General features: G+C 42.8%; 1 protein-coding gene across 3 annotated transcripts in view; it reads left to right on the forward strand.

The window, feature by feature from the left end:
- Positions 1-1878: 1878 nt before the first annotated feature.
- Positions 1879-15778, forward strand: part of WDR36 (WD repeat domain 36) — a 33727-nt gene continuing 19827 nt past the window's right edge. For 2 of the 3 annotated variants that reach the window (XM_068422819.1, XM_068422820.1), the window contains exons 1-9: positions 2694-2859; positions 4042-4069; positions 6998-7098; positions 7603-7720; positions 8608-8740; positions 10426-10480; positions 11317-11449; positions 13117-13292; positions 13878-13998. In XM_068422819.1, coding sequence (XP_068278920.1) covers positions 2713-2859; positions 4042-4069; positions 6998-7098; positions 7603-7720; positions 8608-8740; positions 10426-10480; positions 11317-11449; positions 13117-13292; positions 13878-13998 — 1012 coding nt within the window. In that variant the 5' untranslated portion in view covers positions 2694-2712. Of the gene's footprint in view, positions 1973-2071; positions 2269-2693; positions 2860-4041; positions 4070-6997; positions 7099-7602; positions 7721-8607; positions 8741-10425; positions 10481-11316; positions 11450-13116; positions 13293-13877; positions 13999-15778 lie in introns of those variants that run through there. The other variant, XM_068422821.1, reaches the window with a different exon arrangement.

The following is a 15778-nucleotide window of genomic DNA, read 5'->3' on the forward strand; positions in this document are numbered from 1 at the left end:
CCGCCCCCGAGCAGTGCTTCTGCAGGTGCACTGAAGCATTTTGTCTCGCATTTGAGAGAGTGTTACTGCAACAGTCCACGCTGAAGGTGAACCCCACGCAGTTACGGGGAGGGCTATTCACACTTGTTTCATGCAAGATTGGCTGTGGTGGAGTTTTTGTTTTCTTTTTTTTGTTTTGTGTTTAGATGCTCCGTTTGATTATTCATTATCCCGGCTTTCTTTTCGAATCAGTGACACAACTTCAAGTCTGAATAATTATTATTTACAGTTCTGGAAAGAGGTGCATGAGACGTCCAACTGAGCCCCGATTATGGAATTGGAAACCTTCATTTCCGTAGGCGTACAGGTACATATATGAAGCCAGCAACGATCTGAAGCCCAGCAGGAGACAAACAACGTGTAAAGACACCATGGATAATCACAAGGGTAACCAACCAGTTTTTCTAGCGCTCCGGAAGCACCGGCATCCCTCTTTTCAGATCTGTCCTCCGCGCCTTGTCGGGTCATGTAGCGGTGCGGGAGAATTAACCTTTGGCTTTCTCTTACACAGTCTTTTGTGGCTTGATCATCTTTCTTCAGATCGCCGACTTATCGCCGGGATCCACCTACAATTTCAGCCTCTGTAATCACGACGAGATACAAGAGGATCTCCTAAACGTTTTGGATCTACACATGACCTTTAAAAAAGAGGTTGGTGGTTTCTCTGGTGGCATCGGAGGGAAACTGTCGGGACGGCACTGCCTCCACGATTTTACCCTTGACAGCCGGCAGCTACTTTCTGGGAATCTCCATTAGCAAGCCGGGAGTTGGTTAGTTTAGTAAACCGGTGCCTGTGAAACAGGACGGGGAAGTAATCTCCTGCTCTCCTCCGGCGACCTTCCTAACATGTGCTTCGCTGAAGCTGGGACTGGCAGGGACGTAGAGCAGGAGCCCGGGCGGCTGCTGCCAGGGCGTTACCCGACGCTTCCCGGCGCCTTGCAGACCCGTAGGACTGAAAAGTCGCTTGTGTAATGCTTCACCGACGCTGAAGATGGTGTCACGGCTGCAAAGGTGATATGTGCTTTAGAAGCTACGCGGATGCTTCGCACGCGCAGCCGGCGCTTAGCGGGAAGATCAGACGGCGGCTTTCGGGGAGGCACCGGCACCGGCACTGGCACCGCGACCGCCACCGGCACCGTGCGCGCAGCCCTGCCGCTGGCTTGGGCGGAGCAGCCCGGAGCAGCCCAGCATCGGCTGCCCCGCACCGCCGCCGCCCGCCTCCCGCAGCCGCCCGCAGCCTGCGCGGCCCCGGGGGCGGGCGGCGGCGCGCTGGGGCGGTAGGGACGTCTATAACGGGGTGTCCGAGGCGGGCTGGTAGCCGTAGCTTTAACGAGCATCCCCTGTTGTTGTTTCCCTCTAGGAGCTACAACTCGATTTTCACACATGCGAGGACGCGTCCTCCCCGCCGGCGGGCCCGCAGCAGTCCGAGGTTCGCCCGGGTGCACGCATTCCCCGGCGGCTAGGTGGCATTCCCTTTCCATGACAAAAAAAAAAGAAAGGAAGGGGGAAGAAAGGGGAAAAGGGTGGAAAGAGAGGGAAAAAGGTGGAAAAGGGGGGAAAGAGGGGAAAAGGGTACAGAAGGGGAAAAACGAGGGGAAAGGGAGAAAAAGGGGGGAAAGCGGGGGGAAGGGAAGGGGGCGGGGATGGGGAGCGAGGAGGGGAGAAAGGGTGTATGGGCAACCTTTTTTTAAGGATGCGTGGGGAGGAGCTGAAGGGAAAGGGGGTTGAGGGCTGACGGCTCCGACGGGGCCGGGGTCGCTGCCCGGAGCCGTGACCGACAGCCTGCCCGCAGGGCTCCCGGCGGGCGGAGCGGGCGGGCCGGCTGCTGGAGTGCGCCCTGGAGCGGGCGCGGGGCTGCGGGCAGCGGCCGCCGCTGTGGCTCAGCACCGTCTCCATCGTGCAGCGGCACTGCCCAGGCTACCGGCGGCCACAGGTGGGTGCGGGACCGGGACCGGGGCCGGGGCGGCGGGGTAGCCCTGCCGCGGGGAGGCCCTGGGGCAGCGGCGGGAGGCTAACGCGTGTGCGGTGACAGGGCGCTGCCGCCGAGAAGGCGATCCGAGGCCCGTGCGACGAGAGCAAAGCCCGGGAGCTGATGGCGGTGTGGAGAAGCTACATCAATTTGGGATAGGTGGCCTTTGGGAGCGTGGCTCGTTGTTTTTTCCCCTTCACCGGACTTTGCTGAATATTTATTGCCCGCCGTGCAGTCATCGCAACGAAGTCATCCAGCGGGTTGGTTTTTTAAATGTAACTTATTACAAAAAAAAAAAAAAAAAAGAGAATAAAAGGAAAAAAACGAGCAGCCGTGGCTGTGGGGAGTGTGTGTAGCGGCGTCCGTCGGAGACGGTCCTGTGCGCGCCCCGGCGGCCGCCGCGGGGCTCTCGTGAGTGTGCGTGGGGGGTGCCTGGCACGGCGCCCGCCGGGTTAGAGGCGCTACCGCTCCCTTCTGCGCCTCGCCGGGCAAACCCGAGTCCGGAGCGGGGCTCCGGGGAAGCGTCACCGCCAGCTGAGCGCCGTGCCGCCCGGCGGCGACCCTGCCCCGGCAGCGGAACTGGTGCTGCCGCGGGGACCGCTTTCGGCGGCGCACGGGGGGGAGGTGGAGTGCCGGGCAGGCTGGCCGGAAGCGGGAAGGGGGGGACGCTTCCTGCGGGCGGACGGCGGGCGCGTGGGGCAGCGATGGCGGGTGAGGGCGGCGGGCTGTTCGCCGGCTTCCGCGTGCTCGGCCGCTTCAGCGGCCACGTCCCGCACGTCCTGCGCTACCATGGCCGACACCGCGAGTTCTACCTGGCCACCGCCGTCGGGCGCAGCGTCCACACCTACAACGTGAGTACGCGGCCCCCCGGCACCCCTCTCCTTTCCCCGCCGGGCCGCCTCGGCGCTGGCCGGCGTTAGGCCTTGGGGAGGCCGGGGCCGTGCGGGGCGACTTGACCGGGCGCGGGGCAGGGCCAGGCCGCCGCCTCTTCCCCCCCACCCCCGACCCCGCCACGGTCTCGCTGTCACGAGGCGGGAGCATGTGAGGGTCGCGGCGGCCCGGCAGCAGGCCTCGGCGGCAAGCGGGGCTGCTGGCCGGCGGGTGGCTGGGAGGAAGGGAGGCTGCTGGTTGAACAGGCCACAACGGGCTTGTGTAGCCGTGTGGGCAGCGGTGGCGGGTTTCTGTGTGCCCTGGCAGGTGCGGCACAGCCCGTCCGTCGGAGCAGAGTCGCGCCCGGATGCTGAGGCTGTTCCTTCGTTGCTAGATAAACCAAAGCTCGCCTGCAGTTTGGGCAGCGGCGGTTTAGAGTTTCAGGGCTACAGTTTAGGGCGGAGCAATCCGTCACATCGTATTAAAACTTCTGTACAGAAGTAGATGAGCATAATTCAGTTATGCAAGATGAAAGGCTGTGATATTGACTTGTTTCTTGCTCTTCAATAAAAGCATTTCCTGTGTATAGAAACAGTAACAAAGCAGAACCGAACTGAGTGATTATAGTGAACAGCAGAGTGCAGACAGTATAGATCTTCCTTTGCCTTTATGGTGGTCTTTTAGTGTTCACTCCTGTCAATCTTCTCCACAGACTTTGAACTAAAATTGTAATGATCATCACTGGGCAAAGATGAGTGTAACTGGAGCAAATTCTACATGAACCTCACAGATAAGATAATAAAATAGTGTGATTGTAGTGGAAATAAAGCAGAAGCAGAGATGATGTGAAAACAAATTTGCCCAGGCTCTGCAAGGTGTCTAAACGTGTGCTCAGTTTCTGTGCATTGGGGTAAAGTATATCAAGAAGCAAAACTTACTGTTTCAGAATGGTTATCTTTTCACAAGTATATTGTCCCATTCCTTTTGATCTGTGGGTTTTCCTGTAGGTATGGTTGTAGGCTAAGTTGAATAATTTTTCTGGTCTGTGAGGCATACGAATTCCTTATCTCATCTAGGTTGGTTCCTAGAATTTTAAATTTCTGTTTATAGCAAATTCATTCCAACCAATCACTAAAAATGCCTTTTTAACATTTTCATTGCAGGTGAAAAAACTCGGTATTGTTGCTGTGAGTAAGTATGCGCAGATTATTCATTCCTGTTTTTTTTTTAACACATCTGACATCTGCACTTGATTCTCAACTCAAAAATGGAAAATTAATTGTATGTAGTAATATTTACACTGGAAAATGTTGGAAAGGAGTCTCAGAAATATTGAATGTCAATTTGGAAACAAGACTGCTGTTGCAACTGTAACTTAGTTCTCTTGGGGATATACCTAGTGAACCTCCTACTCTTGTCATCCTGTTCTTCAAAGAACACCCCTAGGCCTTAAAGGAGTGAGCAGTGAATAAAGCTGTTAATTCCACATCCCTTTTTTTTTTGTTGATTTTGTGGTTACTAGAAGGCTGTGTTATAGGAGGAAAATAATTACAGGAACAGAACAGGTGTGGATAGGACTAAAAGTCTTTAGGGACTGTTAAAAATTGGCTGGACTGCTGGTTACAAAGGATATGAATTGATGGCTTGACATCCAGTTGGCAGTTGGTAACAAAGCATAGCAGCCTAGCTGTCAAGAGCAGGGCCCATGTTGTTCAGCGCCTTCACCAACAGCCTGGGTGATGAGGCTGCATGCACTCGTAGTAAAAATTTGCAGACGATACTATGTTAGGAGGAGTTGCTGGCAGCCAGCATGGCAGAGGTTCAGTCTGGGGAGGCCTTGCAGACTACTAGGCCTGGGCCAACAGAAACCTCGCCAAGTTCAGCAAGGGCAAGTGCAGAATCCCGCACCTGGGACAGAACAAGCCGAGAACTGACTGGCTGCATGGCATCCTTCTGGAAAGGACCTGGGGCTGTGCTGGTGCCAGGTTGAACATGGACCAGCAATGTAGTAACTGTGAATGGGGCAAGCCATGTACTGAGCCGTGAATGTGGCCAGCAGATCCGGGAAAGCTGTTATGCTCCTGTACTTTGTGCCAGTGAGATCATACCTGGACTGTGATACCTAGTTAGTGTGGTTCTCTCCCTCCCACCCCTTCCCTTTCTCTTTCAGGAGGGATGCTGAGGAACTGGGGAGTGTCAGGGGCCTACAGCACACAGTATGAGAATAGATGTTGAAGTAACTGGATTTGTTTCATCTTGCAAAGGGAAAAATATGGGGCGACCTAGAGGCATCCTGTTACCTGAAGAGCAGTTACAGAGATGGCTGAGCTGAATTTGTGGTGGTAATGGTAGGCAGAGTATAAAGGGGCAACAGCCACGGGTTGCAGCTTGAGAGGGTCACAGTGGAGGTTAGGAAAAATGGCTCTAAGAGGGAACTGAAGTACAGTGTAGAGCTTCAGCGATCTCCTTCCCTAGAAGTTTTCAAGACTGGGCTGGGTATAGCTGCAGTTAACCCAATCTAGTACTGGTGACCATCCAGCTTTGGGAGGAGGTGGGTGGGAGATTGAATTAGATGATTTCCAAAGGTCACTTCCAGCTGATGTTGAGATGATTCAGTGAGATGCACACTGTCTTGAAAAGTAGGTTTTTTACTTCTGTATACCATGAAGTTTTTACACAGACCTGATAAAGCAAAATATTTCTCATTAACAGAGCACCTATAAACTCGAGAATAAATAACTGTCACACAACCGGGACTAGATGTAAAAGATCAGCAGTGAATAGTTACAGCTGTAAATACATTAATGTAACTTTTATTTTCAGCTTACAAAATTGTAAAAGCATTGCATATTCTGTGAAATCCTTTTCAGTGGGCTACATCTTCTTACACATGTCATCATTTAAGCTCTTTGAGGAATTGAGAAGTTTATGTACAAAATTGTGATTGAAAAAATCAAACAATATGCTTCTCTCTGCAGTGTTGTTGGTTTATTGATGTTATGTGGTTGGTGCTCTTAACTTTTTAATTGTACCTAAACGTGCCTAAAACTCTCTTGGCCTAAGCAGACTTGCATACAGCTTATGTGGAGTACCAGGTATCTGTAACTTTATCATAGGCCTAAGTAATTTCAGAGGCACTATGGGAAGATGTCTGATGTGTTTAAACAAATGAAACCTCTCATAAAGTGTAAGCTTTTTTATTTTCTTAACTTTGTTCTTCCCATTGAAGCTGTGCTGCAGTACAGCAAAGGGTACAGGATTCTTTGTGTCTGGTAATAATTCATAATACAAAGCAACATTATGGGGAAGGCTGCTGCATGATCATGTAAGTGTGTATAATAGGTGCACTCCCACAGTGACTGGTTTTTGATCTGGTGTTTCTCTGTACAATCGTTAAGTGCTGTGATTTGCATTTTTATATTTCCCTAGATTAAGAGTATTTTTCCCTAGAGTATTTTTCTCAGTTTTCTACCATTTGAGACCACACCAGCAGCTTCTCAATGTGTTCTGGAGCTTTGACTCTTTTACCATTTGAGCTAATAAAGTAGCAAATCAGAATAGTAGATACTTTTTCTGAACGAGTCACAAGGTGGGGAGTGTGGTGTATTCTTAGAGCAGTAAATTCCCGGCGTCTTTAGCTGTAATTAGGAAACGCATGCAGGAGTAGGTCACTGGCTTCCAGATCTGCAGAATGGCTTAACCTAATAGGCATTGCCAATGCTGAGACTTTGATTTATCATTGGTGTTTCCACTCCAGTGGACTGTGGGGCTCTGGCAGTCCACAGAAGTGTTATGTTGGAATAACTTCTTTATGAGCCCTCACGAAGCTAACGTGTGCCTACACTTACAGTGATAATTCGGTAGTTTATTATTAAGTGTTTTCAAAAGAACCACCTTGTGGTCTACCTATCTTCTGTTACATTGTTGTTACTTGTGTGATGTTATTTATGGCAATATTTTCATTCATCTGAAATGTGTGCATTTCTCTAAGAAATTCAAGAGAACATTCAACAGGAGGGTTTTCTTGGTGGGTCATCATGCTAAATAAATACACTGTCAGGCTTTCTCTTTTGTTATGAACCTGGAACTTGTTGAACGTTTATTCTGTTTGGTTAACAGGTAACTCTCTGCCACAAGACATTACATGTTTGGCAGCGGACCGCATGTTGATATTTGCTGCATATGACAATATTCTCCATGCTTTTGCCAGGAACAAAGAGGTTTTTATTAGTTTACTTACTGCTTAGTAGTACAAAATAGTTGCGTAGTGTTTGTGTTTTCAAGACAGTTACTTTTCTACAAACATCTTTTTCCGTAGATTTTTAGTACCTTTGATTTTAGGGAAACAAAAGCTGTAGAAGGAGGAATAAAAAGCTTAAAATAGGAGAATGTAAGAGAAAATTCTTCAATGGCTGACCTGTGTTTTATGTATTAATTATAATAATTAAGTAGTTACTTATAGATAAAAACCAAATTGTTACTTCACATAAATTAAATGAATTAAAATTAAACTAAACAATTAAAAATATTTCGGTAAAATATTTTTGCCAACAGTTTTAAATATCAGAGAAAATCATGTATCTACTGTTTAAAGTTGTGTGGCCTTTCCATGTATTTTATTTAAACTTGTTGCTGACATGTGTTAGCTGTCCTCAAGTATTATGTTAACATTATATGCTACCTGAACATCTTGCATTGAAAACATTTCTATTTTGAAATTATAGGTGGTTCATACCTATGAAGGTCACAAGGCAAGGATACACCTTCTGCAGCCTTTTGGTGATCATGTCATCTCTGTGGACATTGATAATGTTCTTATTGTTTGGAATATACAGTCAGAAGGTGAGAGACACTTTATTTTTGTTACTACTTTATAGGATAGCATTGTTAAACATTCAGTAATTTGAAAAAAAGGTTTTTTTAAATGCACTTGTTCAGAACTAGTTTATTCTTAAAAAAGAAAAAAATTCTTAAAGATAGTGCTACTTAAACGGTAATCTGAAGTCCTAATCCTGCAATAATTTTTCATGTGTGGATCCTGCACCACATGCAGAGACCCAGTAAGGTTCCATATAGCATAAAGAGATATGCTTATATGGAAACTGCATTTTAGTGTTCCATTTTCTGGTGAAGGCTGTGGTACAGCAGCTTTGGCACCATCTCTGAAATCCTGTGATTCCTTGAAATTTGCCAGTCTGGGTAAGGCTAAATTCTTACGAATAATCTTTTGATTGTGTCAGCATCTTCTCATGCCATTATAAAGTGCTTATGAAATCCTGCTTCAGTGCCCTGAATTTTTTTCTTTAGAAAGCATTCTCATTGGTGTGACCAATGTCATTCCCTGGATGCGGGGTCTCGAAAGTGGATGCAGACAGGCTTTAGAGATGAAGTTGCTGTTACAAACAAATACATGCTAATCAGATGAGGTGTTTTGCTCAGGCAGGAGCAGGAATCCTTCAGAAAGATATAAATCACTACAGTTTTGCCAGCATTGTTGTGCTGGGTAAGCTTATAGGGAAAAAAATATACCTTCAAGCCAACAGATGTTATAACGTAAACAAGTTTATCCTGTCCTGTTACACATTAGCTAATCCTTTAATGCAAGAAACACCAGTTGTGGGATTTGTACAGAGTAAACATCAGTTCTACCTTTACATTTGCCAAGGGATGACAAGCCTGCAGATTTGTAGCGGTAGCCACACTAACAGTGTGTTTTACTTTTTTTGCAGAGGAGTATCTTCAAGTGGATTTTGATAAGGCCAGTTTTGCAGTTTCTGCAGTTCTGCATCCCAGCACCTATTTGAATAAAATTCTCCTTGGGAGTGAACAAGGGAGCTTGCAGCTATGGAATATAAGATCCAAGTAAGATTCTTAATAACTTGGATATACTTCATGCTCCGAGTAGTTTCCTATGTAACAAATAATACTTTTAAGTACAGCAGGTTTTCAACATGGAATCTTTTACTGAGTCCTTTGGCACAAGTTTTCAGTTGGTCTATCTCCAGGAGCAAAGAATGCTGCTGCTCCCTGAATGCTGATGCCTTTCAAGTTGCGTGATGTTTACTCTCCCTGCAAGATGTCAGAGATTGTTCAGGAATTTTTTTAATGACTTTTTTTTTTTTTACTATTATTTCTTGGAATCACATAGCTTTCCCATGAAAATAATTAAAATAGTAGTAAATGCATGTTCAGGCCTTCTACCTCCCTTCTTCCAAGCTTATTATTTTGGTTGTTGTGGGTCCAAGGAAGTGCTGGCAGGTAGTGTGGAGGTAATTACTAGCATTTGATCCTTATACTCAAATAAGAGATGTGTAGACATGTAGTTGTCTCTGAGCATGTCCCCATAGAGCACCATCCATACTGGCAGTATTTCATGCCTACCCCAATCAGTTGCTTTTCTAACTCTTGAAAGTTACAGCTACAGTGAACTTCCCTGCGTGTTAAAGTACATACTGCAAATAGGTGTTAACTCAGTTTGCATAGTTCAGTGTTTTATTCTCCTAACTACAGTATACTTTTAGTGATATCACTGCTAATATTTTTGTTTTGTATTCTGATGTTTTGGAGATGCTGTGTATGCTATATAAATCAGGAAATAGAAATAACCTAAAAATACAGAAAAGTAGGTGTCTCCTCATAGTACTCATGTCTCTTCAATGCCTGTTGCAGCATCTGAGATGCAATGCATCCTAGATGACAAAAAAATCTTCCTTAGATGGCTTAGTTTCTTTTTTAATAGTGTAAACATTTACAGGACTGTTACTGCCCTTTTAGCAATTTTGCTGGGTTAAGCAATTTCTATTTTTAACTGTTCGTTCCCTATGTAGATTATTTTGTAGATAGATGTGGGCACAATTAGACAAAAAAATAAGTTGAAAGAACTGAGGGGGAGGTTTGGTGGTCTCTGGCAAGAAAGGAAGGTGAGAAGTGGTAACACATGGCTAATAGCAATCTTTTAAGAATAACAACCTATATCTGTGGTGATGGAATAGTTTTTTGATCATGTCTGTTCTTAAAACTGTCTTCATAATTCACCCTTAATCAGTACTGCGTGACTGCCTTGTCGGTGAACAGTGCTGCTTCACATTTTGGCTGTTAACATTTCTGAAAGAAATAAGATGGGGTGTTCTTGTAATATGCATTAGTGTATTCATTTAGGGAATTTACTCTGCAAATGGAGGATTTGTTTTTATTAGAACTTGGACAAAGTCTGGCTTTTTATGTTACTGTTAAGAATTCTGAAAAGGTGTGTTCAGAGCAGAAACGCCTGGGAAACAACTGGCATAGAAGGGGTCTTCCTATTTGTGTTATGAAATTAATACCTTTGAGGTATTAATGCATGGCACTAAATTTTTTAATAAAAATTAACCGTCAGTTTTATTCTTAACCTTACTTATTAGTATCACAGTTTTTTTTCCCTTTTAACTGATTTATAAGGACAGAAAGCTGATGTACTTTTCTGTGTAAGTGCTTATAAAGCATCCATTTTGTTGTGGAAAATCCCCAAGGGTTAATTGATTTATGTTTTCTGTTTGTTTGTTTTCCAGCAAACTTTTATACTCGTTTCCAGGATGGCACCTAGCAGTCACAACTCTTGAACAAGTTAGTATTTTGGTATCTTATTTTCTTATATAACTGGTCAAAAATAGCAGGCAAAATATCATTGTTTAAAATGACAGCAATAAAGATGACTTGTGTTCTCACACGTAATTTTAATAACACTTTCTTGATCATTTTAGACATTGAAGAAAGGTAGACTTGAAGGCTTATTATCTGCCCTTCCTCTAGTCCTAGTTCTGTTGCATTTAGCGTCTTAGCTGTTTTGTGTTCATTACATTTGTAGTCTTTAATCACTGAATGATATAATGAATTCACAGAAACAGTTTGTTTGAAAGATGCATGTGTATCGTGTAACTTCTGTTACACTGGTGGCTTTTTGCTAAATTTATTTTGCTTTGGAGGTTAATGTAGATTTTGCCGATTCAAGAAAAGATTTTGTAATTTTATATGCTGTATTTTTGTGGATATAAAAATTAATTAAAACTTATTGGTAGCATTGATGATAGCTTTGAAAATGGTCTGCAATTGTCCTGGATAAAACTTGTAAATACGAGGGTGTGTGGCAGGGTGTATAATGGTCTACCAGAACTACTGAAAACTTAAAGTGAGGTGTTCTTCAAAGGAGTTCCAGCTTCTGGAAACAATTGTTTCATCCAGTGGAGACTAAGCACAAAATCTTGCATCTCATTTTTTGTTTAGATTTATCAGATGTTCAGTCATGTGTTAAGGTAATATAGATAGAAGATCTCGTGCGAGATGCCTTGTTTCTTTACTATTTGTCCTGGACTTAGATACATTGTCTTGTATGTGTTGGTCTTAGTAGTGTAGCAGCAAGCTTTTCCGTTTTCATTTCAGTTGCTGTTCAATTTGTCTTGCAGGCTCCAGCAGTGGACGTTGTTGCAATCGGTCTTGTATCTGGTCGTATCATTGTACATAATATTAAGTTTGATGAAACTCTGATGAAATTTCAACAAGATTGGGGCCCCGTCATGGCAATAGCTTTTCGTACAGGTGAGTCTTAGCATTTTTAATGAAAATCTGTATAAAATCACTAAAACTAGGTGGAAGGTAGGAAAACATGTTTTGATAAAGCATTTCAGAATCAAAATTTGGGCTGAAAGTTTTACTTTTCAAAGGCTGCAGATAATATAGAAAAGTTACCGATAAGTAAGGGAGATTATGTGTCTTCATCAGACTGGTTTTATAGCATTTTCTTGTTCTTGTCTACTGACTCAGTGCACACGAAGTGTGACACACAGTACTCCTTTTTCAAAGAAAAGTAGGACAGTTTATGTTTACAGTGTGCCAAGAGCTACCACAGTACAGAGTTAGTGCAGAGTAATCAGTACACTGTAAGTTGGTATCCAAACCTACTTCTCAGTAGTGTCTTCCCCCTCCAAAACAGAGTTAGAATGTTAATAGTTGCATGACTACTGAATGAATGTTACTGGAGAACACTGTTTATATTCACAGCTTTTTTTTTGTCTAACAAGCATGTGCTAATTACTAAAGATAGTTAATGTTGATCCTGCCTACAGAGCTGTTGATACTGAATCTAATCTCTCATTTGAATAGACAAACTTGCAAATCTTAATAGAATATAGATTGATGCAGACCCTGTTGAGGAAGAATGCTACTGGAGAGACTTGTGGAAAGACTTGTAAGAAGTGGAAAGAGTGCCTTTTTTTTTTGTCAGCCGTTTAACTCAAAATGTTAATAAAGTTAAATAACTTCCATTGCCTTCTTGAATGTGTGGCTTTCAGACATTTGCTAATCTCTCTCTCTTCTGGTCTTTATAGTTAGGAAATTTAGTGTAAATATAACCTGGTTGTTTTGAACTCATGAACTCGTTTTGTCTTTGAGTAAAGTGCTCTTCATTTAAATTAAAATAAACTGAGCAAATTTCCATATTGGTGAAGCTTTACCAAAAAAGAAGACCCTAGGCCTGCCTGGTTTAGTTATCTGTGATGTGTGTAATTGCAAATTGGAAACTGTTTTTTTTTCTTTTGTGGGAGCAAAAAGATTAATTACCAATAATGCAGAATATTTGGTGGAATTTTATCTTGATACAAGTTTTAAAACTTACTTGAATATTTGTAGTATGTTTTTAGAAGTTAGAATGATGCGTTTATCTACTTAATAGTAGACGGGATAGAGCAAATAGAACAAAATTAGAAATTCCGTGAATTGATGTTTTAATGATTGCTTAGAGTGATTGAATAAACATGTAATCAGCTTCTGGAATTTATGTTTGCAAGCTGTTGAGCCAAAAAAGGACTGATAACTTCTAGAGTGATACAGTAGCTGTCACATCCTGAAGTGTGAAGACTAATTAAAGTTTGGGGAAGAATCTAGGGTATAGAGTAATGTTTGAAAATGGTACAGGTACGATATCTCTTGTGCTTTCAAGCAAAACCTCTAGCATCGGCTGCTGGATTTAGATATATTTGTTGTTATCTGACATGAAAAAAATCCTGGTTTTATTATCAGTGAACTTTGTTTCTTTTCTGTTTGAAATACTAGAATATTTCAGTTAAAACATATCTTTTAGAATCAGCTTGAGAATTTTTTTTTTGTGATTGTAGCCTTATCTTGCATCAGTTTTAAGATGTGAGAAGTAAATAAGGACGAGCTGAATACCAATAACCAAACCTTTTGAACTTTTTTTTTTTGAGCAGATGGACATCCAGTAATGGCAGCTGGTAGCCCAATTGGACACATTGCTTTGTGGGATCTAGAAGAGAAGAAACTACTGTGTCAGATGCAAGATGCCCATTCCACAGCAATAGCTGGTATGTCGTTTGTCCCTGGAGAGCCACTTCTTATTACTAATGGTGCTGATAACGCTATACGGGTAAGTTACGATAGCTGCTGCTATCTGCTGTTACCTTTTTTTTTCTCTTGTAGTGCTCCAAAGTGTAAATGTTTAGTTTGGATTGAAGTAGCAGTTCTTAAATTAAACAAATACAACAAAATTCAAGTTACTGAAGTTGCTGGCTCTCAGTTGATCTGTAGTGGGGCAATTTAAAGATTTGCTACCATGGTGTCATGGCTTCATTTTTTGTTTCATGATAGCCTTGAAGAGCAAAGCTTTGGATCCACTTTTCCAGAACCATGCTTTATATCCTGGTGTACTATCTTAAATGTTGATCTATTTTTATAAAGTTCTAGGTCATGAGCAGTTGCTCTTGATAAAAGTCCCTCATGCTACATGTCCTCTAATGCCATTAGCCTTTGGTGGAGGGGCAGGATGAACAGTGGGAAACAGTCAGCTGCTGTGGTGGAAACTTCCAGAGTTGTAGGATCAAGAATGAAAGCCAATGTATGAAGTTTGCTCCACTAGCTCCCATCTAAGCCTGTTCCGCTGCCAAGAGGTGTAATTATTGGCAGGGCGATGTTTATCAGCTTCAGTTTTCTGCATTTTTTTGGGGGGAGGCAGGTGTGGATTTTTGATGGACCTGGTGGTACAGGACGTGTATTGAGAAGCCGAATGGGACATAGTGCACCACCAACAAGAATCAGATACCATGGGCAAAATGGAGAGCAAATTCTTAGTGCAGGTATGAATTCTCATTCTTATTCTTCACTCTGATTTTCCACGGTGATAAAGAAACCTGCAGAGCTAAGTGTCTTTCTTCTATTAATACAATAGATTATATTTCATGTGTTATGTATGTGTATTTATGAAACATAGTAAGTGATTAGTGTAGACCGTACCATTTATTACTTTGTCAAGCTGTTTCAGTTTCACTAGAGGAATGTATATCAGTGGGTAGGCTGGAAAGTAGTTACAAGCAGAAAAGCTTAGGAGCTGCTTTTGTCATCTGTATTTATATGTTTGATGAATGAAAATTGTTTCATTATCTCCCAAGGAACTATCATCTGGTCAAAATGAAAACCTGTAAGAACTAGGGAAATTCTGTTGTTACAGGAAAAAAATAAGCAGCGTAATGCATTTAGTAACTTAGAGGAGCCGCTCTGCTTTTCCCACTAATTTGAGCAAGCTATGTGGGTTGCAATGTCTTTGCAATTTGTTACAGCTCAATTGTGTCTGTAATATATATTCCCAAGGTTGCTTGTTACCAAGATATTAATCTAAAAGTGTAAAAATGCATGTGACTACCCTTCCTTAGAAACTAGTGTATTTTAAAATATATAAATAGACGCCTTAGGAAATTAAGTACTACATCAGACTGTTTTGTGACCCAGAACACTTCTGTAATGGAATAATAGAGACTCTTCACCTAATCTTTAATTACTTCGAAGTAATGAAATTGTCTACATGGGCAATGTTTGAAAACGTTACATTTTGATGAATGTTACACCTAATGTGGCACAGCAATACGCTGTACTAAAACCACCCGTGCTAAAAATTCCTTGTTGGTCATCCAACTGGTAATTTGGATTCAGGTAACTAGTTGCTTGACAGTAATTCAGCTCATACCAGATGAAGCACAGTAACAATCAAGAGTTGCTTAACAAATCCTCACATTGGCTTGTGCAGTTTACTGCTTTATTAACTGTACTGAAACATATGGAGAGGGCACAGAGGCAACCACTAAAGTGAAAAGGGTCTCAGGCTTTGAGATCTGATGTATCTGCAGTGTAAGGAGACTGACTTTCTACATTCCTTTCTGAACCAGTGGTAAAACTTTGCAACAGAAATGAGGTAGCAATGCTGTGGGGTGCCTTTCAAGTGCTACTGGTTTCCTTAGAACAGTCATCTCCACAAATTAGCTTTGTAAAATTTCACCGATGTCACTTGTTTTCATCCTGCTTGGCATTTCTCCCAGTTCCCAGTATATACATCCTGCCTTACTTCTGTATCATAGCAGCGAGGAAACGTTGCGTCAGTACTATAAGTGTTCCATTGTCTTTCAGATTCTTTAAATTCACTTTGACTAATTTTCTGTTCCCTTACTTGTTTGGCCTAGTTAAAATGTTTTGTGATTTTTCTTATTTTTAAAAATCATCTCAGTGCCTTTAATTTTACATGCATTGTGCAATTTCATTTTCTGTTAGTTTCTGGTTCTGCCTTGTCCACATCTCCCCCAGGAAGTGGACCTGCTTGCTAGTTTCAAATTTGAACTTTCTATCCCTCTATTAAATTAAATTAAATTCCTATCAGTTCTGTGAATATTTGTCACTAGATAGAGGAGGGAAGTCCCATTATTGTCCTGGTTTACAGGAAAGATTTGCAGCTCAGCTTCTACCATTTTTGTTTGGGTTAGCTTACTGGCTAACCTGGGTGTAGTTCTTAACCAGCCACAGCATATGTTGGTTAGACAAAGGATAAAGAAAGGAATATTGTAGTTGGTGAGGGAGTATATGGGGTCATGG

This window comes from Nyctibius grandis, chromosome Z (assembly GCF_013368605.1).
Source record: "Nyctibius grandis isolate bNycGra1 chromosome Z, bNycGra1.pri, whole genome shotgun sequence".
Classification (NCBI taxonomy): domain Eukaryota; kingdom Metazoa; phylum Chordata; class Aves; order Nyctibiiformes; family Nyctibiidae; genus Nyctibius; species Nyctibius grandis.